We start from the raw sequence: 27982 nt of genomic DNA, 5'->3' as shown, positions 1-27982 counted from the left end.
TTGGAGGAAAGGGCCAGTGTGTGAGACTGTGGGGCCAGAGAGCAGTGGAGGCAATTAAACCTCTCTTGACTGTACTGTTGGTTTGAGGAAGTGAGTGACAGCTCCATTCATCACGTTCACGGTTTAATCTGTGCTGAGCAGCTGAATTCAATAATGAGCCATTTCGGCACTGAATGATAAACACTGCTGAAAGTGGCAAAACTGCAATTATGTCATTGCGGCCTCCATAATGGGACTGCGCACTCAGATAAAAGATTCTAATTTTGTTTTTTGTGTATTATGGCAACGGTTCAATGATGAGATGAACACCTGCGGTTGGTGCACCCTGAGGTAAACACAAACAAACCCTTCGTTCATACTTGCACAATAACGCGCATAATATGTATTCCATCTCATAAAATAATGGTTCTTTATTGGCATCTATGGTTCCATGAATCAATCCATGGAACCTTTCCAATATACAATAGGTTCTTTATGTTCTTCAGTTCACAGTAAGAAAAAAATGTTTCTTTTGAGAACTGTTCACTGAAAGGTTCTTTGAGGAACCAAAATGGTTCTTCTGTGGCGTCACTGCGAAAACACCCTTTCACCAGTTTTTTTTTTTTTTTCTTTTCTAGATTTTGTTCAGTTTGAAAGTTTAAGTTTACTTAATAGTTTATTCATTTATTTCTGCAGAATAAATATTACGTCCCTCGGCGTGTTCCTCTCCTTGATTATTTAGTTTAAAAGACTTTAAAAACAATTAAATTATCGTGCCGTAGGCTATTTTAGTCCGAGGCGCTTACTTTATAATCACATGACGCATCCGCACACATAATTTGTCCGTTATTCAGCAAACGCGATTTCAAAGAAACTGAATTAAAAATGCGAGATCTAACTGTCAAGTCTATTCTACTTACCGAGTATAACAAAGTCTAAAGACAACAGGGACAGTTTCATTCACATTTCGCTGAACGCTAACGGGCGTTTAAACCACCTCGTGCTCTTACTCTTCTCTGTTTACCAATCAATTGATGGATTACAGTCCGGAAGTGACGTCGTTGCTGTCAGTCAAAGTAAAAAAATATATACTAGGCTACTCTACTCTACTGGAATTACATGTTTACGTGACGGCTGTAGCCAACAGATTATGTTAAGAATATTCTTATCAGACCGATATTAGGCCCGTTTATTTATTTATATGCATTTTGTCTTAGGATATTCCTGACTTGGTCCCACGTAAAAATGACCGCCTCCCTCCTCCCGAAGAAATCCTGAAATCCGCTGGCTCTTTCTCCAGAGCTTGTAGAGCACAGAGCAAATACGAAAAAAAAAACCCCCACCCAGTGCAGTCAACGAGTAAATTGACTATATAAGTCATGTACGGGGGGAAAGGGAAAGTTTGCGCTGCTCGGATCCATGTTTGTTGTGTGGAATTACTTATACGTGGTTAAGCAGTGAAGCGCCTCCCAGTGCCTCGGTCATAGACCTTGAAACCAGCGCATATATGCAGAATGCATTTTGGGTTGAGCGCGATCCTATAGCTGAGGAGGGTCCTTCCACTTGCCCACAGGGCCCCCTCCACCTCAACCTTCCTTCCCTTCTTTATACATCTCCTCCTGCATGGACGCCCGATGCCGGAACATGCTAAAATATTTGGGCAGAAACTCGGTTCCGTCGCTGGAGTCTGTGGCTGGATTCTAATTTGATGTTGTTTTGGGAATAATCTCCCCATTTCTGTCAGGAAAGAACTTACGCACACTATTTATTTAACCTGAAAATAGCCCAATAAAACTAAGTGGACACATAAAACAGTTCAATTATTAGATGTTTGATCAAGCCACGAGTATGGGCGATGGAATCGCCGAGGACCGAAACCACTGTGGATCCAATTCGTTGTGCCGTGACCGCGGCAGAGACTCCAAAAGCCGGACGGAAGTGGGGAACCGGTCACCTGTGCAGAGTTCCACCGACACACCGGGGACATCGTCATCCACACCGACTTCATCTAGCGAGGATGGACACGATAAACTTTTAGGAGTCGATCCAGACTACTGTCGAAGGATTCTGGTCAGAGGTGAGGGAGAGAATATTTACCGTAAATCTGTGGGATTAAAATATTCACTCTCAATAATAGTGAATCATTTCCTGTTTGGTTTAAAACAGGTATTATGCAGTTATAAAATGTTAAATAATGTCCAATAATTGCCTCAGACAAAATCCGTTTCAGTTTACACAAAACAATGTCTCTGTTTTGTATTTTATTTAGTTCTCGTAGTTATTGTGATTATTAGTATTAAATGTAGCCTAGCCTACACCAAAAATATCTGAGATTACATTTTACAATGACACACATTAATACAAACATTATTGCACAAAATTGAGGGTATAAACTGCTAATAGGCCACAACAAATATTAAAAAGATGCTCATTACATACGTTATAAAATAACAGCTTACATCAATATCTGAAATTGAACAAATATTTAAAACAGTTTTATGCAGTGATGTTATTTAAAAATAACACATAGATATAAATATAAAATACATAAAAATGTAAACGTTTTCGAGAGGTCTGTCTTTTATATTGGTTGAAATTATGAAAGGGATTATGTACTTAATGTCATATGAACTACTGGTACACTACAGCCTTCAGACATGAGTTTTGAGTTTAGTTTGTGTGTATCCTTAAATGTCGGTGTGTGTGTGTGAGAGCTAAAATAAATAGAGGCTAAAACAACATTAACAACGACAGCAGAAACATAAAAATGCAAACATTACGTCTCTTCGAAAGCGGTTCTTTAAATTCACAAAATATCTAAATATGTGGCCCATTTTTTTTTTAAATGTAGGTTAGGTATTTTTTTTTTAACACAATCCACAATATATATTTATTTGGAAAGCACATTTTATTTACACAGGTAAAGTCTTAAACGCAGTAAAACTGAGAAACGGGAATAGAGCAAAAAGTAAGAAAAAGGTCCATGCAAAAAAAAAAGTAATAATTTAGGGAATGTTTAATGACTTACACCTCGTGATCGTTAATATAGGCCAATATCACTTAGAAATCATTTTACACCTCATCTTCACTATGCATTTTGTTTCGTCTTCCTATATTTCAGTTTTAAAAACAAGAAAAGACGAGCAACATGTAATGTAGTCAAAATTGGAAAATAAAACGGCACTAATAGTGCTTAAATAATACAAAGATATCAATGCACTAAATATTTGACCATCATCTGAAGTGTTTGCACCATGTAAGGACTATTATTATTATTTTTTTTTTATTTTATTGGGCCGGATTATTGTTAATATCAACGCTTTTGATATTATTTAGTGCATGTATGTTTTCAGTTTACCTATATTTGTGATATTTGTGTAATTTGATTTTATAATATATACACATCAGTGAAATTAAATAAATAAATGCTCTTAAAAGTACCAAGACTTTTCATTCAGATGGACATGTAACTTCCACTATGCTTTATGAAATTTAATGCACCCACAAACTGTCAGAGCACCGAGTCCTGCAATAGCGGCGCAGTGGCTCTGTAAGCCCACAATGTCACTATTTGTTTTTAAAGCTCACGATTGAATGTGCCGGAGTCCTCGTGAGAACCAGGGTCACTGAAAGGTCAGCAAGTCTGTCTCATCATGGGCCAATGGGCTCGCGCTGATTTTAAACAGTGAGGAAAAAGCAATTACAGAAGGTTTCTCCATTATTATTTCACTGCTCTACATAAACAAATACCATTAATCTTATTGTGATATTACAGTTCATCCAAGTGTGACCCTATATATTGAGCTTGGTTGCCAGGCAGACATCCAGATAGGCGGAGCTATGGACGTCATACTAAATATTAATACTTCACCACATCATTTTAGAAAACAGAGGTAATTAAATCCATTCTAATAATATCATATCACACCAATATAAATTAGCAATGACAATTTTTGAAGTTCTGAAAAAGTCAGCAAAGCTAGGATTTAAGTTTCTTGTACTCCCAACCTGACAGATATGACTCATTTCAGTGTATGATTTTCCCCCCCTAAAGCGTCTTTATTACAAAATAGTGCAGTTTGAGGTGAAAGTCTTGGTGCTGTTTTACTTTTGGTGTTTTCTAAGGTCTAATGCTGCCAAAAGAAGTCAGTCATTGGTACATTCAATTTCTTCAAATCAATGATAAGCCAGTTTAAAATCATTTAAAAATGTTTATTTCAAAAAACTTATGTGGTTTCATTAAAATTATGGAATAAGAACGGGGTTGCTGGGAAAAGTTCTGTATATATAATTGAATTACTTTACCTGAGGATAGTAATCTTCCTCGATTTAATCGATACTGTTGCACAGTCTGCGTATCTCATGCACAAATACTCAAAACAACCTGGATATTTAATTTTAATTATTTAATTCAAAGTGATATGTAAATTAATGATATGATGATAAATAAAGTTGTTGCATTTTAACTTGGTTGACTTAAAAATGTATTATCCATGACATATGAGGCATAATTGCATCATGGTGTTGAGCATATGAACATTTCGCCACATTTATCACAGACATCTGCCTTAATTTGACATCATGATTTCTGATGTCGCATGTTAGTTAGTCGTGATATCAATAAAATGCTGTGTTGATAATTATGTTTCATGTTTATAAAAGTAATCTTAAAGTGACTGCCAACTAATATGTGCTTTCTTGTTAAGCTGCTTTGGTCTGCCTGGATGAATACGAACATAAATGCTGTAATGTAAATACATTTTCATTATTTAATCCAACGTCAGACCAACGCAAATATCCACAAATACAACATGATGCCATTTCAATCTAACTCATCAGTAGTGAGTGCAAAATCATCAAGATAGTAGACTTCTCTTTGGCAACTCCTTTGGAAACTTATGAGTTGTGTTCTAGAAATTGCATGTTGGTAAAATAAAATAAAATCTGGATTAAAGTACTCTGCCCACCATAAACAAACAGTTCTCAACAAGTTGACTTGTACTTTTTCTAAGCTGGCACTAACCATAATTAAATGTCTTTAGGAATCACAAGCAATACAAACCTTTATATTGAACTAAGTTCATTGTTTAATATGTCCTGTCATGCAAAAAAAAAAAAGATCTAAACTCATGCACTCGCACTCATGTCACTCATCCAGCTTTTTAAACACGTCACAAATATATTTACCCTATTCAGAAAGGGATTTTCCCACTCCTAATAATCTAAGAGAAATTGGTCTATTTTCAACACAAAAAAGTAAATAATTTCTTGTGTGTGTGCTTAACAGACGCCAAGGGCACTATTCGGGAGATTGTCCTGCCGAAAGGCCTGGACCTAGACCGGCCGAAGCGCACGCGGACCTCCTTCACGGCGGAGCAGCTCTACCGGCTCGAGCTCGAGTTCCAGCGGTGTCAGTACGTGGTCGGGCGCGAGCGCACAGAGCTCGCCAGACAGCTCAATCTTTCAGAAACTCAGGTACGAAACGGATTAAAGCTTCATAGACACGCTAGTGTGCTTCGCTTCTGAATAAGATGCTGCTTTTTAATGCAATACACAAATTTGTATTTATATAAAATATTTTGTTGCATGGTTGATTATGATTATTGTTAGGCTATGTATATTTTGTAGGCGAAATTGTATTGATTAATATTGACAATATTAAATTTGATTGTGTGATTAAATGTGATCATAGTTGTTTTATCGATTTTTAAAGTTCTTTTTTTATATATAAATTGTACCAATATAAAGCGGTTATGGGATATATAGGGGATTGTATTAATGCATCAGTCTGTTAAAAAAAAAAAAAAAAAAAAAAAAAAAGTATTTACATCAGCTCTACGGTTCTTTTTTTTTTTTTTTTTTTTTTTTTTTTTAGAGTCCGCAAGATACCTCAACATTTCTTTTGGAGATTTTAAAAATGGCTCATAATATGCACATTCTTCTTGATTTTTACAGTGCGAGTAACACAACCCATTATAAAACTACAAAAATATTTTACGTGACAATGCATTAATATCCTCATAATATCCTCAATGAGATTATATATATGTCAAAATAGACTATTACACAGAGAATATCCTGTATATTTACCTTATAAATCACCTCAATAGATCACACAAAAACGTGATCTATCTATCTATCTATCTATCTATCTATATATATATATATATATATATCTTTTAATACAAAGGACGGTTTGACGGAATGCATAAATAAATTCAAGATAAGTTAAATATTCAAGATAAATATACAAGTTGGGATATGAAAAACGTATTAAATCTAATTAGTAATAAACGGAAAATAAGTAAATGTAAATAAAAAAAATAATGAATAAACCAACGCTGAAATATATAATTTTTTTTTTGTCAAATCAATTGCAGATTACAGATGGTGTAGCAAACTGGCAAAAATCTAACGAGTATATAGACGTCAAATCGTGCGCGAGAGTTAACAATCTCCTGTCTACAAATGCTGCATGTCAGCCTCCATTGTTATGAGCACAATACTCATAATTAGTATTCGCACAGTGGGCGTTAGTGGGCGGAGCATTTCTTTGTCCAGACGTGAAAAAAAGAGAAAAAAATGGGGCCCCAGTTGTCCAGTCATCATTCATGCATTACGAACTGCATCCCTTCAGATTGAACGATTTACTTATCTCTTTCCTTTAAGTTGTCAGAATTTATAAAGTTGTATTTATTTCAGAGTTCGATTTTAGTCAAATTGTGTTAAAAAATCGAATAACAACTTTCATACGATTAAACGACGAAGTTGTTACTCACGGATCCACCTATTGGCCATGTAATATAACTATATCAGGCATGTGTCAAAATAGACTATTACACAGAGAATATCCTGTATAAATCACCTCAATAATCACACAAAAACGTGTAGACGCACAGGTAGGCTATTATATGGACATTCATGATGGCTCAATTTTCAAAACACAAGCAATTTCGGTTTAATGCTGTATTTTTTTTTTTATAAATAGTAGACAATGATGTAGTAATTTCAAAGCAATTTACTGCACAGAACATGGGTCTTAGATCACCATGAAGTTGCATCTGAAAAAGATGATGATTCAATACAAATGTAAATAAACTGGCAATGATTTAATTCAAACAATGGTTTCACCGCATTGGCACCTGCACGGGTTTATTAAAACTATTAATATTAAAATTTCTACAAGCCTTTTGAAACAATTAATGGAGCCATTTCAAACTTTGCCTACCCGCCTGTTATGCTTTGCTATAATGTTTTAATCTGAGCCAAACAAAACACTGACAAATTGTCACCCAATTAGAAATAAATGAATTGAAACGAATTAATGAATTAATAAAAACCCCATTCCTTATGGATCTGCATACTTGTATAGTGTACAATTAAATATGTTTTCCTAAAATGAAGCAAGTAGAAAAAATACCCATCAAATATATATTTTGTTTGGCGGCAGGTCAGACATTTAACACTAGGGGCGCATGGCTGAGATCATTAATACAGCTGGAAATATTAGTAAGTGAATTTGTAAAAAACTATGATATATTTGACATACAAACACATGGAGTTTGTGGGGAAAATCCATAGACAACAACAGCATTATGGTTATAACAAATAAAAATTATGTTTTGTAAGTTTTGGCTAGACATGGGTAAATTGATATGAAATACTTTCGGAACCTGCTGTGACATCTAGAACGATAAATTATTATGCATACAGTTTTTAATGAGCGCATACACATGGAATATTATTACTTAAAAATATATATTTTTCAAACTGCAGGACCATTCAAAATTAACTAGATAATTAAAATGGTAAAAGCATAATAAAGACCAGTCCAGTTCTCTTAGCATTAATCTCTAGATGATCCCTGAAAGTATATGAATACGATACGCGTCAAAGGATGGCAAGAATCAAACCAAATCAAAAACTTCTACAGTCAGCTTTGAAAAGTGTATATTACTGGCTCTGGCAAAATTACGCCGGCATATTTATTGTATAACATTTCTATAGAATTCTTGTAATCTCTAATATTAATATACGTATGTTTTTCATTGCAATCAAAACTATTTAAAATAAATTTGCTGAATGCCTGAATTTCCGTCTTGGACTGAAGAACACGCGGTCAGTGTAAAAACAGTGTCAAAAGTTCTGTCAAAGCAGCGCGAACTATTGAAATTATGAATAACGAGGCAAAAGCCACCAGGCGCAGCTTAACAGAGTTCATTAACTCTGAAGAAAATAATCAGCATATTCTGTTTTGATTAAATTTTAATTGAACCTCAAAAGATAAATAAATCGTTTCTCTGAAATGATTTCAGTCTTATTGAACAGATGCGTGTATGCAGTAAAACTTCAGCAATGGTCAACCAAAGTGGTAAAATTATGACTTTGGAGACACTTAATTCGTTCAATACAACAAAAAGCACTTCCATTTTCATTTGAATGAAAATGCTTTTGAAATTTACATATATAACACAGATTGTGAGTGCTAATACTAATTCATATTCATTCACGCTCATACAAATCCCCTTGGTGCATCAGCTTCCATTTCGGCGCAAAATGCGATTGGCAAATATATCTGCATTTTAGTTTATTCCCCTGAAATATTTATCTATGTAAATATTTTTTTTTTTTATTTTTTTTTATAATTTCTAATATTTTCTGAAAGCAAAATAAACTTTACCTGAAGTAGTGGTGCACATGCAACGTTTTTAGCCTTTGGATAATTATGAGTCTATATAAACGCTAAATCATTTTATAATTAATGCGCATTCATTTTCATATGCTTTGGCATCACGGTGACATCTGTAGGTGTTGTGTTCCTACTGGTGCAATAACAGTGATATTGAAAGACATCGCAATATTATTAAATAATTCAATATTATACATATTTATCTCTTTTTAATCCAACACTATTAATGATATACTAAAGATTTACAATGATGCACAGAAATATAGTACAATTGATTGTTGTAAAAACAGGCATTTAACGAGATATCGGGAGCAGGAAGAAAGAAAGAAAGAAACATCTCCTGTCAGGCGCGCACACGCGACTTGTTGCGTGTGACATTTGCAATGGCACTATAACACATCGTGATAAACTTTACACATTTTCACTGAGTTTGTGAATCTCTCCTGAAAGAGAAAACAAAAAAAACCACGTGATTAAAATAATAATGTAAACGGCCATCTATCGAAAATAAACAAAAACTTTTATTGTTTTGACTTCAAACCCAATCCACGTGATTCTAAATGGACTCAATGACTCGTTTGAGAAAAGTGACGGTATATTAAGGTTTCGAGAAGTCCTGGTTTTTCTTACATCAACTGCTGTTTAAACTGGAATGGAATCAAGTCCAGCCAATATTCAATGTAGAATTAATTTTGTTCTATTATTGTGATTTAATAAGAACAGAAACCGGCCAGTCTTGTGTAAGAACAGAATAGAGGTTCATATTATATTCAAACTAGATCGAATTTAACGATAATGCATGAGATTGAGCCTTTTTTCCTTTACTTTGTCAAGGAAATATATAACATTAATGCAAAATATAGGCAAGGTATGAGAGATTTTCCTCAGGATAATGTCAGTGTATAGAAATAGATAGATAGATAGTCATTTTGTACCATAGTATTACCATATGACACCATCATGATACCATTGTAATTTTTTGTAATTGTATATAGGAAACCACTCTTATGGGCATCAATAATGGACTTTATTCAAGGAGTTTATTCAACTTTTAATTTTGCATTACAAATTCATAGAGCTGATGAGTGTGTAACACTGTCAAGGATGAAGATGAAGCTTCAAATGCAGCTTTCATAACTTTTCGTCTGCAGCTTCTCGGAGGATTAGTTTAGTATTTTACATATGGGGAAAATGTAAAGTATTAAAACTCATAGGAATTCCCATCAAAATATGGGTTTTTGCCCAGACCCCGTCCCCAGCAGGTGGCTCCCCGCTCCAGCATAACACAGCAGGGCACCTGAACCGCACATGACCGTATGGGGTATCCAGACACCGTAGACCCATTGATCATGGAGCAGATCCCGTGTCTGCTAGATATTTATTATCCGAGATGCTGCTGTTAATTTGTATACAGACTGAATCTTCACTCGGGAGCCTTTATTCAGGGCTTTATATTAAACTGTTAACCTTATTTCAATCGTGCTTTAATGGCTTGGCATCATTGAATGAGAGGCGATAAAATAGAGGCTCGTAGAAAAAATAAATTAAAGAACAACTACAGCTTGAGCCGCAGCATCCTGACCTGCTCGTTTAAAGCTCGAGGAAATAAACAGGTTTTGTGCAGCACTTTGTTTCTTTGTGTTTATTAAAGTGAGAGCTTTTTATTAGCCGAGTGAGTGACAGTTCACCTCAGCGTTTCTCTCTTCAGGGCCAGAGAAGAGCACAATGAGTCTTTTTCACCAGTGTGGCCTTAATATACATAAGCAGAACGCAGGGCTTGACTTCAACCTGGACACTTTGATAAAAGGCGACACAGTCAGATTATGATTTATTAGCTTGTAAAGCATTCACGCAGCAGCACGCAAACATGTTTGATAGAATAAACACGGGCAGGACATTTTTTGGGGTGAGGTTGATTTACAAACAAAGCTGGCAAACATTAAATCTGATCGCGCCTGAATTCGCAGCTTTAATGGAATTAAATAGGCAGTTCTGAAAGCCTTGAGTAAGACTGTGTGCTCAATCTTTTTATCAATACAGCCAGCAGCATGTTGCCGCAAAGCACGGACATACTCTCATACACGCACAAAGAGTCTTGTGCTAATGATATAAGAATACCATTTTTGTCATTTTTCCCCCCCTTTTGTTAGAGCTTTTACACTTCTGAGCCTGTTTCTCTTTACCTTAAAATTAGGGGTTAACAGTAATATTTTGGGTTGAGAAACATCCTGTTTCACTCAGACATATGTAAATAAAGTGCGGTGAGGATGTCATTGATTTCAACACTGTTCACAGTCTGTGTCTTTCTCACTGGTTTTGTGTTAATCAAGCCAGAGACTTAGCATTTTTCTTTTCTCTGTCTTTTGTAAATAAAATATCTCAATCAAGGACAGAACACATTTGGCATGTTGCCGGCACGCAGACGTATTCTCACGCTCTCATACATGCACTTAAATTCTTGTGCTGATGATATTTAAGAATAACAAAATGGGGGGAAAAAAAATGACAAAAATGGTAGAGCCTGTTGTGTTTCTCTTTACCTTGAAATTAGGGTTTCCGTTAATGTTTTGGGCTAAGAAACATCATCCTGTTTCACTTAGCATTACGTTAGGCTATATAAAGTGGGCTGAAGATGTTGTTGACTTCAACACTGTCCATAGTCTGTGTTTTTCCTCACTGGTTTTGTGTTTATCCAAGCCAGAGCTGTGCAATTTTTCTTCTTTTTATCATTTTAAATAAAATATCTCAGTCAAGGACAGAACAGAAGGACTCTTGCACACAACTGAAATGGTTCACTCTGAATGGGATTTAAGGTGGGAATGCATTGTTTGGTGAAGAAAAGCCAATGTCAATCAGCATAATCTGACAACTTGGTTTATTTTCTGTTCTGTATTTACCTTGACTGTGTATCCAATTCAGAGGATCCATTTGATGCATTTGCGTTTGATATTATTAACAAATACCTAAGAACATATAGATGAATATTTATGAACTGAATGCAGTTTCATTGTCTGTATATGATGCACTTAAATGTTACTATTTCTGGCTCTGCTGTGATCGTCATTCCCAAGATCCCTTGGCCTTCTTGACACTTTTTAACCATTTTTTTGTTGCTTTCAGTTCAAAAATGAGAAAGCCATGGATTTAATGGATGAAACGCTGTATAAGCCACAAACAAATGGAGAAGTTTAAGTGGGAGAAGTGTGGTTTAGAAGGAAAAGCAGACAGATAGATAGATAGATAGCTAGATAGATATGTTGCTTTTTACTCACTGACAATCATGTCTTGCTCTACGTCGCTGCTGAGCTGGTGACCTGACGAATGCTTTCCTTGTGCATTGTTCTCTTCTACAGACAGCATGTAAAGTAGCGTAACGTCTGGCGCGAAGAGATGAGGTCTAGAAGAGGCAAACAGAGAAAGAAAGACACCAGTTTAGACAATCTAAAAGCTTAAAGGGGACAGAGTTAGTGGACAGTGTTGGCAGGTAAGTTTCATAGCTGAACATGGTTGGTTCTGTAAGCTGAAAGTAACCAGAAAGTAGTAAGGACCTCAAAGATTTTTGAAAACTTATAAGATTTTCAAAGTGTGAGAGACCACAAACAAGAGGATAAAAAAAATCTTAGATTTAACTGTTTTGCTCCTATAGTGTGTGTGGTGTGCTGTCTTTGTCACGTCATGGCATACCACACACACTATAGGAGCAAAACAGTTAAATCTAAGATTTTTTTAACTGTGAACAAGGAAAATCTCGCAAAATCTCTCGAGACTTCAGAATAAACATGACGGATGATAGGCAGGAAGAAATTGCATTGAAAGTGTTTGGAATGATTTTGGTATGTTTTACTGGACACGTTGTATAAACACTGTTGCCACAAATTGTCAAGCTGAATCTCCAGATCTGCTGTCCATATCCATTTAACTTTGTGCTGCGCCATGACTGTGTTTGTTATGCTTCTTTCTTCTGTCAGCTCGCTTTCTGATTGGATATTGTTTCATTTCACGTGATAATCTCCAGAGCGTGCGTGCGTGCGTTTGTCCTCGGGGTTCCCCCCACACATCAGGATTTCTGATCGGAAATATTCAACATGTTGAATGGTCGGGGCGCCTCCAACATTCTTCCGAGCAGATTAAGTCACTCTTAACACACCTCACACCACAGGAAAATCTGATACGATAATCTGTAGAACCATCAAGATAATCGGGACATTACCTAGGATTGTCGGAAGGGGAGAAATCGGCCCAAAATCAGCCTGATTATCTTGTGGTGTGTACCCAGCATTTGTGTAGAACCATAGGGTAACTCAATGTCTTTACTATATGTTACTATATTTCTGTACTTCCACTTTAAAGGGAATGAATTGCACCCATTTTAGGATTTTCCTGTAGGCAGCCATTTTAAACAGGAAGTGATGTAGCAATGGCAGTGGGAAGGGAGACAGTTTCTGACCTATACTACTCTATACTGCTTACTTTGTAATCACAGTTTTGTTTTAAGTTTTCACCTTTTTGTTACAATAAATTCAAGTCTTGCTCCAACAGGTTTTAGCGTCAAAGATACTTTCCCACTCGGAAGAGGCTATAGATCAAAGGAAGCCAATACACTTAGCTCCATGTTAACCTTTAACCGGCATGCACTGGTCCGGCCTTTACATTATACCTCAGAGGAGCGGAAAAGTTGATGAGATTGAGGGGCCGATAGTGTTTGCATGTAAGTCTGTGGTTTGTCATTCGCTGGCCTGATTGTAATACAATTATCTGATAGGATCAGACAGAACAGAAAACTACAACACTCAACTCTGCTTTAAAAGCCTCAGAACTGAACACTGACAGGTCTAATGAATATTAATTAGTGGTGCTTGACAGATCGAACCAAGATGGATATGGATAGAACTGCTATCTGTTTTGTATTTAGATTATATATTTCATTGTATTTAAAACGAAGAATACTTTATTTCTCAGAATGTTGAATTTCTTTAAGTTATAATTCAATAAATTCTAATAAATCTGTCATTCCAATTTAACTTCATGTGGGGTGTTCATTTAGAATTAAATTCACACGTTAATTAAAAGAGAGCCGATTTTGTACAACCTAAACCCTTTTAGCATATGATTGGGTTTATAAAAGAAATAATAAAAATAATAATTTCTTATTATAATAAAAAAAATATGAAAGCAATTTTTTGCATTTATTTGCTACAACAGCAAAAAAAAAAGCACTTTCATGATTGTCCAAAAATAGGAACAAAAAAACCCAAAACAAACAAATGGAGAGAGATGGATTATGAAAGCCAGAGAGAACGGTGGTCAGTGGCTGTATTAGAAACCCCTGTAACACTTTACAATAAGGTTTATTAGTTAAACATTAATTAATGTATTAACTAACATGAACTAACCATGAGCAATACATTTGTTACTGTATTTACTAATCTACAGCTGTTCATTGTTTGTTCATGTTAGTTCACAGTGCATTAACTAATGTTAACTAGATTTTAATAATGTATTATTAAATGTTGAAATTAACTATTAAAGATTAATAAATGCTGTATAAGTGCAGTTCATTATTAGTTCATGTTAACTAATGAACCTTATTGTAAAGTGTTACCGAAACCCCCTCATATCCGTGTTAATTTTTTTATTATAATAATATAACAACTTATAGTGTTTTAAATGTACATGAAAAAAATTAAATAATTGCAATATAATTTAATATAAATACTAATATAACAATGTACAGTGTTTTAAATGTACATTAAATAATTGAAAATAATTTAATTAAGGTGGGAATGCATCATGACAGTGTGTCAAATGCTCCATTGAAGATCTTTATTAGACTGTGCTTTTGAAGGTCGACCACTAGAGGCGCTGTGGTTCAGCAGGGATGCCTTTTAATCCACTGGGAGGGCACAATCTAACAGTATCTGCCCACATATGGTAAGCCTAATTGCCTGATCACATATGCACTAGGGCAAAGTCAGCCAGTAGTGCTGGGGGAAGGGAACTAATAATAGTCCAAATGCTTTTGCTGTTAGGAGGATTATAGAGCCATATCTACCAGCCATTGGTAAGTCCGGGTTGACCTTTGGCTGAACCTGCGCAAACATGTGCTTTGATAAAACTTGGAAGAAGTGTCAGGGTATGAAGCATGAGGGTCCACAGGTGCAACTGGGTAGGCTGATCAGGTAATATGCAGCAAGGGAGGAAGAAAGAATTGAGATATGCATGCAATAACGCTTATTTTTCCTTTCTATAACCACATTACTCTACAGGTGTGCTGCATGTTACAGAATGTGTGTACAGCATCTAACGTTTGCAAGCTGGATATCATAGCACAATTATGTTCACCTCAAACCATATGTTGTGGCACAGCCTATGTGCCAAGAGAGTTTCTAAAGACATCAACTCCGGCCTCGGCTAAAGCAAAAATCCCTCGGAAAAGATGCATGAGATTAATGACCTATAAGCTTTTCAAAGAAGAGAGGTCACAGAGTGGTCACCGAATAACCAGAATGCCTTCACGCTGCATGGCGTTATCACATGTGTAGGATCAAGAGGGCAGCTAGCGGGCAGTTTAGCTTCTGGTCGGGGTCAACAAAAGTGTCAAAAGGATCAGCAGACGAACAGGTGTTCATCTCACTCTTTTTGTAAACATTTCATTTCTTTGGATGTTCAATGTGTTGTTCAGGGTGTTGAAAAATCGACTTCCTTTCAGTTAATGACTTTGAATTGAACTGGCCACACCTCACAGGAAGAGGAATTTACTGAAGAAATCCATCCATCATTCTATCCATCATTCCATCCATTGCTCTATCCGTAATTCTATCCATCATTCCATCTATCCATCCATCTAAACATCATTTCATCCATCGTTCCATCCATCCTTCTGTACTATCGGTCATTCCATCTATCCATCCATCTAAACATCATTTCATCCATCCATCCATCCATCGCTCTATCCATCTATCCATCCATCCAAACATCATTCCATCCATCTTTGTTCCATCCATTGTTCTATCTATCATTCCATCCATCGCTCTATCCGTCATTCCATCCATCTAAACATTTTATCCATCCATCCATCCATCATTCCATCCATTGTTCTATCCATCATTCCATCTATCCATCCAAACATTTTATCCATCTATCCATCCATCCATCCAAACATCATTCCATCCATCGCTCTGTCATCTATCCATCCATCTAAACATTTCATCCATCCATCCATCTTTGTTCCAACCATTGTTCTATCCATCATTCCATCTTTGTTCCATCCATTGTCCTAGCCGTCGTTCCATCCATCATCCATCCATCCGTCATTCCATCGCTCTGTTATCTATCCATCCATCTAAACATTTCATCCATCCATCCATCTTTGTTCCATCATTCCATCTATCCATCCATCCAAACATCATTCCATCCATCTTTGTTCCATCCATCATTCTATCCATCATTCCATCCATCTTCTAGCAGTCATTCCATCCATCCATCCATCCATCCGTACTATCCGTCATTCCATCCATCGCTCTATACATCCATCTATCTATTTTCATTTTACTCCAATATTCAAATCTAAATTGCATTGCATTTCAGCATGTTTGCATACTTAAATTAAAATTCGGGGATTTAAAATGACCTCATTCATGAAACATGAGCTGAAATTTGTGTAAAATTAATCTAAAATTCCAAAATGCATCAATTTATGTAAAAATTAAATAAGGTACAATTTAGGCATGTTTCATAAATGAGCCCCTTTGAACAGACTTACAACCTCATTTTCATTTATGCCACATTAAATACACCATTTACCCTGTCTACAGTTCATGAAATTACCATCATCTATGTCTACAAACACAGAAGAACGACATACATGGAAGTACACAGAGAAGGTTATGGTGGAGAATGTAGGAGCTCAAATTATAGGAGCACTGATATGGTTTCAGGACAGCAAAAAGATCTGATGAACTGATGTACTGGAGTTCATTGTGCACCAGTGCATTGTGCTGATTCTGAGTTCGTTTTAAAGAACGAGAGTGGAGTGGATTGAGATACCGCAGGCGAGGGACCAAATCCAGGTCATGCAGATCCTGCGTTTAGTAATCTCTGCCCCAGCAGTGAACCCTCGATCTCATTAAAGAGGATTTCATTCCAATAGTGTAGATGTACGATTGAAGAGATTTGCTTTTGTCTTTTCTCTCCTCTACTCCATTTTCAACATTTTTTCTTTTACACTGCTTAAAATCGCAGTCAAGTTGAATGCTTTTCTACGGCTGAGTTTTGTAATCTAAAACAAGTTAAGCTCCACCCACTATAGGCTAAAAAGCAACATCTGTCCTTTGAAGTACTGCATACTAGGGCTGCACGATATATCGTTTTATCATCGATATCGCGATGTGCGCATTTGTGATAGTCATATCGCAGCATGTGTGATGTCAAGTATAGAGATCGTTAACCTGTACGAACCAGGCCCCACGGTTCGAAGCACATCTGATTATTTGATTAATTGTAAAGTTTAGCCATCATACAGTAAACATTTATCATTTGCATGTGTTTTAGGTCCTGTCAGTTTAAACATTTGTGTATTTGTGAATCCGTGCATTCGGTGTTAATATGACAGCAGCCTAATATTCCTGCTGCTGTCTGTGTCATGAATGTTAATCAAACAACAACAGACAAAGAAATTCACTTTTTTAGCTATTAACAAATATGAATTAAATTTAATTTATACAGTGAAGACTATGCAGTGTTATTAGGGCCCGAGCACCAATGGTGCGAGGACCCTATTGTAATTGCTCAGTCAATTCTTCTTCTTCTCCGAATTGAATCGCATTTTTGAGGGCCTAAACATGCTCAAAAACTCATGAAACTTTGCACTCACATCAGAAGTGGTAAAAATTTACATCTGATATGGGTTTCAGAATTAGGTGTGGCACAATGGCTCGATTAGCGCCACCTAGATAATTTCAATTAAGTGCCCTTCGCGCTACGTTTCACGGACAGGTATAAAATTTGGTAGACACATCTAACAGCCCAATACCTACAAAAAAGTCCTTGGTTGCAAAATCTGAAAACACAACAGGAAGTGAGATATTTTGAATTTTCTCAGCAAAATTTTTGCAGTTTTTGCCATTTCCAGACATTGTACTTTAAACTCCTCATAGAGATTTTATCAGATAAACATCATATTTGTTCAGTCTAATCTAAAGGCCTCCGTACTGTGCCCGGTTCGTTTAGCCATCCCTGGCCCGCCTGGAAGAGGTGGGCCAGAGCACGGTTCAGCTGGGCTCAGCGTGGTTTGCATGCAATGTGAGCACTAACTGCGTTTTGCGTGCGCAACAGCAAACATCTTTATTACTACTTGGATAGTACACTTTTCGTATATGACGTAAGCGTGCTCTGGGCCGGAACGTTAAGTGCAATGTGAGTGCAGGCCAGTGGGGGAGTGGGGACAATCGCGCTCGGGCTCGGTTCAAGGCAACCATGCCTAGTTTGAGTACACCCTTAAATGCATATTGCACACCATACTCTGTTTTCCTAAAGCCACCGGGTGGCAGTGGCAGTGGCACAGGCGCGAGGGCCCTTTCATCACTTCTTGCAGCTTAAATTTTATACATTATTTTCTATGCAGATTCACTCACCTACAAAATCACCCCAATCATTCTAGAATGATTATTTCTTTCCAAAAAAAAAATAAAATAAAAAAATATTCAAGTCATCTGGTGACATTTTTTTTCATATCACAATATATATACAGTAGTCAACATTTGAAGTGGATCAAAAAAGTTAATCAAAGTTGCCCTAAGAACTAAGTTGTCGGACAACTTCGATGGAAGGTTTTGATCCACTTCAAATGTTGACTATAAACATTTATATATAGCAGAAATGATCACAGTTTTCCAATAATGTGCAGCCCTACTGCATACACAGATTATATGAATAAATGCTTTAAATATATACAAGGTGAGCCTGTAAATACGTATTTTGCATACTTTTAAATACATCGAACTATTAATGAACTCTTGGAACACACAGCATCAGCAAGCTCGCGTAAGCTCTAAGGGATCACTACACAATCTCATTATCCTCACACTAATGGCCACGCCGAGTCCATGATCTCAGTTTTACAGACCTCAGCTTTATTACTGCTTGCGAAACAGTTTGCTCCGGGTTTTATTCAGCTGTTAGCAACTTACAGGTTTTACAGAAACTGAAATTAATTTCCTGAGTGCGTTTGCAAGAACTGCTGTCATCACGGAGGTCAACAAAAGACGCTCATACACACGTAAACAATACAGGTCCAGGGGTCATTCGTTCTTATAGCGTCCTAATGAATGCAGTTTATACCAATGAGAGGGACTGAAACAGTGTGACGTAAATGAATGCTTGAAATATCCTTCAAGTACTGACCAGCCACGTCTGGGCTTTTAAAGCTTAACGTGAAACACTGTTTACAACCTGTTTTGGAATGTGGTGTGTGTGTGTGTGTGTGTGTGTGTGTGTGTGTGTGTGTCTGTATACACATTGTCATTCTAAAGAAATCTCTTCCGCTCACCAAGGCTACATTTACTTGATTAAAATATAGGAAAAACAAACTATTATTATTATTATTATTTTTTTTAATATTACTACAATTTAAAATAATTTAATATTTTACATGATCCTTCAAATAATTCTAATATGCTAATTTACTGCTCTAAAAACATTTATTTTTATAATGTGCTGCTTAATATTTTAGAAAAAACCTCTATACATTTTTTTTTTTTCAGGATATTTTTGAAATAACATATTTAGTAGGTTGTAGATTCATTGGAGCATGTTATTCTTTCTTCATCAATGAAATAATGTTCATTTTTAACTAATGTCATCAAGGCCTCTTAAATTTTCAACCAATGGTTGCTGGTGGTGTTTCAAACCCTTTTTAAAGTTCAATCAATTCTCAATGGATAAAATAAAGTCCCACAATAGGTGTTTCTCATTGAATATCCTGTTTCATTCCAAATTATAATCACTGAATTAAAACAGACTGCAAATATTGTTTCAAATTGCCTCAAGCAAATATTGTAGACATGTTATTAAAATCCCTCTGTCTACTGTATGTCAATGAGTCTAAAGCACTTGTAGCACAGCTAAAATCCTTTTTTTTTTTTTCTGAGCATGGATATCTCCATATACGGAGAAAAGCGCCAAAAGTTTCTTACAGAGCAGACAAGTGTTAAGTGCTCTGCTCGATGGCTGTGGTTCGTAGAAGTGGGATCTGAACCTCAATCATCCCATGTTCTAGAGCTCTAAACATTAAGAGTGAGAAAATGAGTGTGAATGTGCATTTCTGAGAGCTTGCGATGTGTTGATGCGTTTGTGCGTATGTATAGCTGCATTTTCGACTGTCTCTTCCTTTATGGTCCCCAGGGTGGGACAAAGCAGCAGGTGACAGGTAAAAACCCGGTCAGGATGAAATGTATTTTTCATAGGCCTGATTTTCTCTATGTTTATGAGTAGAGCTTGATCTCGACCCATCGTCGACCTCAGAATACACTCTACATTAAAGCAGCACTGTATCAATTAAACATGCAGGACAAGGACATGCAGAGTTCAGTGCACTTTTTAACCTGAGGTCAGCAGCAGTTTAACATGAGTTCAGTGCACTTTTCAACATGCTTCATTGATCTTCACTTTTCAAGAAGGCCATAAGGAGAAGCCTTGCTGTTGCATCGCATTTATGTCAGTGTTGTTGAATAGACAATCCCTGATTAGTGGTGCTTGCACGTTTTTCCAAACACAAAACCCAAAAAATTGAAAAAAACTTTTGAAAACCCCCAAAAAAACTTTGTCACATAACTCGAAGTAATACATGCTATACAGACATGAATGACACCACAAACCATGTAGGAGGTTGTGTTATTTTTGTAAGTGATCATTTGACAAATTATCCTTAAGAAATCATTCTAATATGCTGATCTGATGCTCAAGAAACATTTATTATTATTATTATCAATGTGAAAACAGTTGTGCAGACATTTATAAAGTTTCAAAAGAAATGTATCACGGTTTCCACAAAAACATTAAGGCGGAGAAAAAAAAAAAAAAAAAAAAGGTTTATAAGCGAATGCAAAGTTTCTCAGTGGAATGCAAACGTTTTGCGAGTGAACAGTTTCTAGGGGAATGCACACATTTTGTGAGCGAACGCAAAGTTTCTTGGAGGAACGAAAACATTTTGCAAACATTTTGTGAGTGCACATAGCTCCTAGGGGAATGCAAACGTTTTGCGAGTGAACGCAAAGTTTATTGTGGGAACACAAACATTTTGCGAGCGAATGCAAAGTTTCTTGGAGGAACGCAGTAGTGTTGACTTATTTTTCCTCTCAACATTTTTTTCCAACACCATGTCCCTTTAGGGGCTCCATACGAATCTGATGCACTTTATATTATGTAAATTTTCAACATTGATAATAATAAGAACCATTATCATTACCTGAAGACCAATAATAACTGAGCAGCAAGTCAGCATATTAGAATGATTTCTGAAGGATCATGTGACACTGAAGACTGGAGTAATGATGCTGAAAATTCAGCTTTGCATCATAGGAATAAGTTACATTTTAAAATATATTCAAATGGAAAACAGTTATTTTGAATAGTAAAAATATTATACAATATTACTGTTTTTACTGTACTTTTGATCAAATAAATGCAGTCTTGGTGAATCTTAATGAATTCAAACAGCTAGTGTACTGCATTGGCAATTCGCTTCCGCTTTGAAAAACAATGTGGATATATTTAAAAATTTCGCTGTCGTTTCACAGGTGAAAGTGTGGTTTCAAAACCGCCGCACTAAACAGAAGAAGGACCAGACCAAGGACACTGACAAGCGCTCGTCGTCCACCTCCTGAATCCCTTGCCACGTGCAACATCCTGCGTCTCCTGGAGCAGGGCCGTCTTCTGTCTGTGCCTGCGCCTGCACCTCCTCCCAACCCGCTGCTGGCTCACCCGCACCCCGGCAATGGCTCTCTACTGGGCAGCCCATCCGTATCCACTTCCTCTGGGGTGAGTAGCACCACCACAGCTCCTGGGTCGGGTGGTGGCGGGACATTCGGACTGTCGCTGTCTTTAGGTGGCACTCCACCCTCGCCACGCCTGGGAGTGCCACCGCCCTCGCTTTGCTTTACCATGCCTCTCCTGGGTGGCACCCATCACGAACTGCCATCGGGATACGGGTGCGGATCCTCAGCGTTCGAGCCCTACATGAGGATAGAGCGTAAGGACGGGGAGTTAGGTGGGAAGAAGACAGTTTCCTAAAAGCATTCCCTACCTAATGGTACCTTCCCCCCTCTACCTGTCTCAGGGGTCTCACCTGTGCCGTGAACTGCCGGTTGGATGGAGCGGAGGTTCGCAAACTAACAGAAAGAGATTGACATAGTCTTCACTTTCGGATCCTCATCTCACTGGCCTCTCTAGCGCTCGTGCCTACAACCAAATTTAGGCCAGTCGGACTCCATCACTCGGTAAGGAGGAGCGTTTGGGACGAAGCCTGTAATTAAGCATCGCTGTTCGGTGAATTTTGTCGTCTGCAGGTTTCCTTCCATTTTTGCATTACATGTGTGGTGAAGAAAGCCTCAGAATTAAGGCATGTTCACACTAAGAAAAGAAACTATTGCGATAACTATATTAGCGTCCACACCAACACACTATAACGTTCTGTTTATTAGAAACGCGCTGCAGTTTTGTCGCCTGCCACTTTAAATGCTTTAAAGCAGGGTGGATTCTGATCGGCTGTCAATGTTTTTATAGTTCATCAGCTGGATAAAAATCATTCTGAATGCTATTTCAACAACATCGCTCCTCTGTGCCGATATCTTTACAGTTTTGTTGTGGACTCTGCTATTCTTTTATATTTAGAATGATTTTCAAAGCTATATGTTTATCGTTATAGTTACAGTTATCATCCTTGGTGTGAACTGGCCTTTATTCTTTGTGAATGATGGAAAAACACTGTAAATGTAACTGTAACTAAGGCAAAATTATTTTGCGAGTTTGTTTCCAAATGGGTGTTAAAAAAACAAGAAGAAATGGACGAAAAAAAGATGATTGATCAACAATGTGGTACGTTTTTATGCTGCTCTAAATTAATTGACTAGGGGAGCTTCTTGTCGATATAAATGTGTGTCTGTATGAAAGTATAAGAATGAGAGAATTACCTGAGTGAACGTACAGTAACAATAACAAGGCACTGACAAATTTTGTGGCATTTATTTCGCATTGGACCTTGGTGATGGTAATAATGAGAGTTCAATGGACAGAATGATTATTCATATAGCAATGATGCAACACTAATTGCAGAAAATTTAAGTGTGTGGAAAATTATACAGGTCTTTAGCAAAATGTACTCATCAAGGATAAGCTGTCACAATGCACACCCCTTTAAAATATTTCCTCTTCTCTTTGTAACACATGAAATTCTCAGTTGAAAGTGTTAGTGATGCCCTAATCCATTGGCTGAACATCTTTATATTGCCCCTATAACATGCTTCCTCTTGTTGCTTCCAAATTTATTCAACACAAAGGGCTAATTATTGACTTCCAAGACAGACTGCCAGTCACTTTAAGCCTTTCAGCACCTGGGGCCAGTTGCACCAACTGTGCGTAAGTTACAACTCAGCCTAGTTTTGACTGAAGAGGCACTAAGTTACAACTTAGGCACTACTAGATATTTTTGCGTTGCACCATTAAACTTACTTGAAGCATAACTCTACGTATAAACTAAATATTTACAGAAGCCTCCAATCAGGAGTAATGGTTGGAATAAAATGGCAGACTGACTGAACTGCATCAATAAGCTCTTGTTTTACATTATGCGAATAAACTTACTTTGTTAGCGGCTCTTCAACACGAACGCAATCTACAGCGCACCTCCGTGTGCATCATTTTGTGTTGTGCATGTCAAATGAAATCAGTCATAATGAATAAAAGCCATCTTGTATCGGTATTTATTTACTGATGCTTATTCATTCCAAATACAGTTTCTGAATGTTATTTACATATAAAATAGCATACCTATAATGTTTTCCATGATTAAGTAGTATCGTATTTATTGGAAACTTCATATTATGCGACTACGCATTACTTTACGGACCTACTAGCTACGTTCTGCCTTAAGAACAAATGGTGCAACTCAATAAAGTACAGAGTTAGTTACAAACTAGCTAGTAGTTACTAAGCCTCTAGTGTGGACTTTACGTTCCAATTTAAGAAAGAACTTATGAATGGCTGGTGCAACACTACCCTGGAGATCTTAAACAAGAGTATGTGCAAATCATTAAGACACACCGACCGCAGTTTACATGCACTATTGCTTGCCATTGCAGTACTATAGGTTTGGAAACTGAATCAAAGCTATTATGTACAAATAGATACTTACAAATAAGTAATTTGAGATATACCATGGTACTGAATGATTTCTTTAAAGAATATTATGGTATTAGTGAAATTTAGAAATGTTTCCATCCCAAATTATGATCTTTGTCCTCCTGTCAGTATTAGTTATGGATGCTAAAGTCGCTGGGTCAGTTTGGTGCTTGTGCTCATGCTTTATATGACTGCAGAATTACAACCCACAATTAATCAGCTAATTTTTTTTTTTCCCCCACCATCATGTCCCTTTGGGGGCTCCGTATGAATCCGATGCACTTTATGTTAATAGACGTTGTCTTCACTCAAAACCTACCATGCATATCGGTAACAACAAATTCCCCAAACATTGCCAGTTAATGTTTGTTGAAAGACAGCTAAAGACATCTACTGCAACAACTTCCCAACTTCTAAACTGATTCAATGAAATCATACACCAAAGCTATTTGAACACATGCGGACACATGCAGTAGTTTCATATTTAAAAGATTATTCTGCAGGCTGTCTGGTGAAGGCCTACTGAGCATTTTTTCATGAACAAGTAAAAAAAAAAATCCTATGCACCTATTCACATTGGGACGAAATTTGAAAGTAAATGTTTTCCTGTGTGGCAAAAAAACAGACTAACAAATAAGATTTCGTTGACAGAATAGATGCACCTGTGCTGAGTGAAATCGTTACTGTCTGGTTGGGTTGAAATTTCTCTTGTCAGATGTTTTATTTTGCATTACGCGAGCTGGGGTTGTATTTTGCATTAAAGCATGTGAAGTGCTTTTTAGCTTTGCTCTAGGGTAAACAGACCTTTCGTCTGCACTTTTTTGTTTTGCTCTTAAGGAGCGTTCACAGTGACAGCGATTTCAGCCGCTGAAAGTTGCTGAGTCTCTGTGCCTAAAGTTTGAACTCAATTTAACATTGTTGCTCAACAGTTGCTGCCACTTACAGTATGTCACCCCTAAATCTCCAAATGAAGTTTTATTTAACAAAATTCGGGAGGCGCACGTTCAGGTAATCAACCAATCAGTGCAAGAGGAAGCCAGTATATAAAGCCGTCGCTCACCTCTGTTACGCGACAAGTTTCACAGCATCCCTCCACCACCCCATCACCTCACTCTTTGCCCCCCCCAGGACAGCACGCCAAATACGCATAAATTACTATACGAATTACTTTATTTTGATTTCATGTACGTATAAACTTGTGAACTCTCACAAAAACTTAATGACTTCTGGTCACTTTGACCCCTGAAATTGCTGTGAGAGTGAACGCCCCTTTAATGTGAATAGGCCTTTAGTGCCATTGCTCAGTGGCCTGTTAGTCGATCAACTACAACACTGTACTTTCATCACTATCCTCTGACAGTATCATAGGTTGGACGTTTTTTAAGTAACAATTAAGCCCAAAATGATGATTGTGTCATTTACTCATCATTGTGTCATTCTGAACCCGTACTGACTTCCATGGAACGGTGGATCTTCTATAGAACAAATGAGAAATGTTAAAGAATGTACAAGCGATGCACTAAAACTTCTGAAAGTTATACAACAATTTGGATGAGTATTAGACTAAACTTTTAAAGGAAATGAAATGAAAATTCTGTCATTAATTACTCACCCTCATGTCGTTCCACACCCGTAAGACCTTCTTTCATCTTCAGAACACAAATTAAGATATTTTTGATAAAATCCAATGGCTCAGTGAGGCCTCCATTGCCAGCAAGATAATTAACACTTTCAGATGCCCAGAAAGCTAAACATATTTATAACAGTTCATGTGAGTACAGTGGTTCAACCTTAATATTACAAAGCGACGAGAACACTTTCTGTGCGCCAAAAAAACCAAAATAACAGCTTTTCAACAATATCTAGTGATGGCCGATTTCAAAACACTACTTCATGAAGCTTCAAAGCTTTACGAATCTTTTGTTTCGAATCAGTGGTTCGGATCGCGTTTCAAACTCCCGAAGTCACGTGAACTATTGAAATATCAAAACACAACGTAACGAAGCCTTGTTTACTGAAATCAAGTGATTTTTGGTGCTCTGAACCCCTGATTCGAGACAAAAGATTCGTAAAGCTTCCAAGCCCATCACTAGATATTGTTGAATAAAGTCGTTATTTTGTTTTTTTGGTGCACAAAAAGTATTCTCGTCGCTTCATAACATTAAGGTTGAACCACTGTAGTCACATGAACTGTTTCAAATATGTTTTTAGTAGCTTTCTGGGCATCTCTTAATTTGTTTTCTGAAGATGAATGAAGGTCTTACGGGTGTGGAACAACATGAGGGTGAGTAATTAATGACAGAATTTCATTTTTGGGTGAACTAACCCTTTAAGTTGCTTTTCGAAGCTTGAAAGCACCAATCTCCATTTACTGTACTTGCATGGAAAACAGTTTTTAACATTGATTCTAATAAAAACCATTATAAATAACTGAGCACCAATAATAACTGAGCATCAAATCAGCATATTTGAATAATTTCTGAAGGATCATGTGACACTGAGGACTGGATTAAGGAATAAGGAATAAATTACATTTTAAAATGATTTCAAATAGAATAAAGTTCTTTCAAATTGTACCAATATTACTGTTTTACTGTACTTTTGATCAAATAAATGCTGCCTTGGTGAGCATAAGAAAAAAAAAAAAAAAAAAAAACTTAATTATTCCAAACTTTTGACTGGTAGTGTAAATTAAATGCTCCAAGAGCAAGAAAGTCATGCAGGCTTAAAACAACATGAGGGTGAGTAAATGATGACAGAATTGTTTGGTGAACTATCAAGCTGTCAGGCTGTAACAGATTTCATGTCACCTTATTGAATTGCTCTGCCATTGCTTTTTGAAGAAGACAGAGAAAGACATGGACATGATTTGAGCTTCTTATACAGCTTGACTGCAAATGGATCTTAACTTGTGTATAAAAAGTCTCATGGCAGTGGTGGTGGTGGTGTTGTTGTCGAACACGGTTATTTTCTATAAGCATCATGTATAATTCATTACAGCATCATTCAGCCTGAACCGCTGAGACAGACACTGGCTCACTAACATTAGCGCATACAGTCCAGGCTTAACACACCCATTTTCTTTTCTCACTCTCTGGTTTTCAGTGACATCTCTCAAAATGTTTCCTTAAAGAATGATGACTTGTTAGTCATTTTGTTAACACTTATTACGGAGAGGATACAACAAAATGAAGCATCTCACAGACCTGTACATTTGAAAAAGCAGCAGATTCTTTGTAAACGGCTTTAAAGAGAGTACTAAAGATCCTTACCATCACTATAAAATTATATTTAAAAAAAAAGAAGCATTTTCAACCCTTTAATCATGAAACATATGCCTGAAATATGTTTTCACAGTATTGCGAAGAAGCAAAGACGGTATATATAAATAACATTGCCTCAGATATGATTGTAAAATGTGGTTTGAGTTTGCTGTGATTGTGTGGAAAGATTTTATTTTTTATTTTATCTCACTTCCACATTTCCTTCCATTGTTAAAGGGTCAGTGCTCTTGTTCTGGCACAAAGATTATGTGTAAGTAAGCCATAAGCTTTTTGGCAGTACAGCATTTGTGTGACCGTGTCAAAAAATAATGGTAATTATAATGATAATAATAATAATAAAATTACATAATGGCACCAGCTTCTCACAAATAAAGAAAACACTTAAACAGTATGTACATATATATGTCTTTGCACAGTATTTTCATGTTGTATTATGTGATCTTACAGAAAAAAATGAATGGAAAAAAAAATATAAATGCTTTACAATTCTTTGTCTCATTAACTATTTGCACTTATTTAAAGAAGTTTGTGTTCTGTGGCAAAAGAGCCTTTCTCATGGTTTGGCTAAAGAGCCAAGATATTGTACAATATGTACATGTGTTTTTATTCATATGCATATAAATATATGTCTATGTAA

General features: G+C 36.7%; 1 protein-coding gene and 1 long non-coding RNA gene across 3 annotated transcripts in view; one reads left to right on the top strand and one right to left on the bottom strand.

The window, feature by feature from the left end:
* The first annotated feature begins 1 nt into the window (after nucleotide 1).
* Nucleotides 2–27982, top strand: vax2 (ventral anterior homeobox 2). Its single transcript, XM_051901586.1, is given in 5 exon segments — nucleotides 2–330; nucleotides 1197–2056; nucleotides 5267–5454; nucleotides 21463–21546; nucleotides 21548–27982. Coding segments are annotated over 4 exon segments (930 nt in total). The 5' UTR covers nucleotides 2–330; nucleotides 1197–1806; the 3' UTR covers nucleotides 21956–27982.
* Nucleotides 1907–27982, bottom strand: part of LOC127516744 (uncharacterized) — a 58973-nt gene continuing 32897 nt past the window's right edge. Inside the window, exons 3-4 of one of the 2 annotated variants that reach the window (XR_007931070.1) lie at nucleotides 11941–12065; nucleotides 1907–2046 (exon numbers count right to left, since the gene is read on the bottom strand). This is a non-coding gene — a long non-coding RNA (uncharacterized LOC127516744). Of the gene's footprint in view, nucleotides 2047–11940; nucleotides 12066–21760; nucleotides 21898–27982 lie in introns of those variants that run through there. The other variant, XR_007931069.1, reaches the window with a different exon arrangement.

Source organism: Ctenopharyngodon idella, chromosome 7 (assembly GCF_019924925.1).
Source record: "Ctenopharyngodon idella isolate HZGC_01 chromosome 7, HZGC01, whole genome shotgun sequence".
Classification (NCBI taxonomy): domain Eukaryota; kingdom Metazoa; phylum Chordata; class Actinopteri; order Cypriniformes; family Xenocyprididae; genus Ctenopharyngodon; species Ctenopharyngodon idella.
Note: the sequence above shows the minus strand (reverse complement) of the source record. Positions and strands in the feature narration are given on the sequence as shown.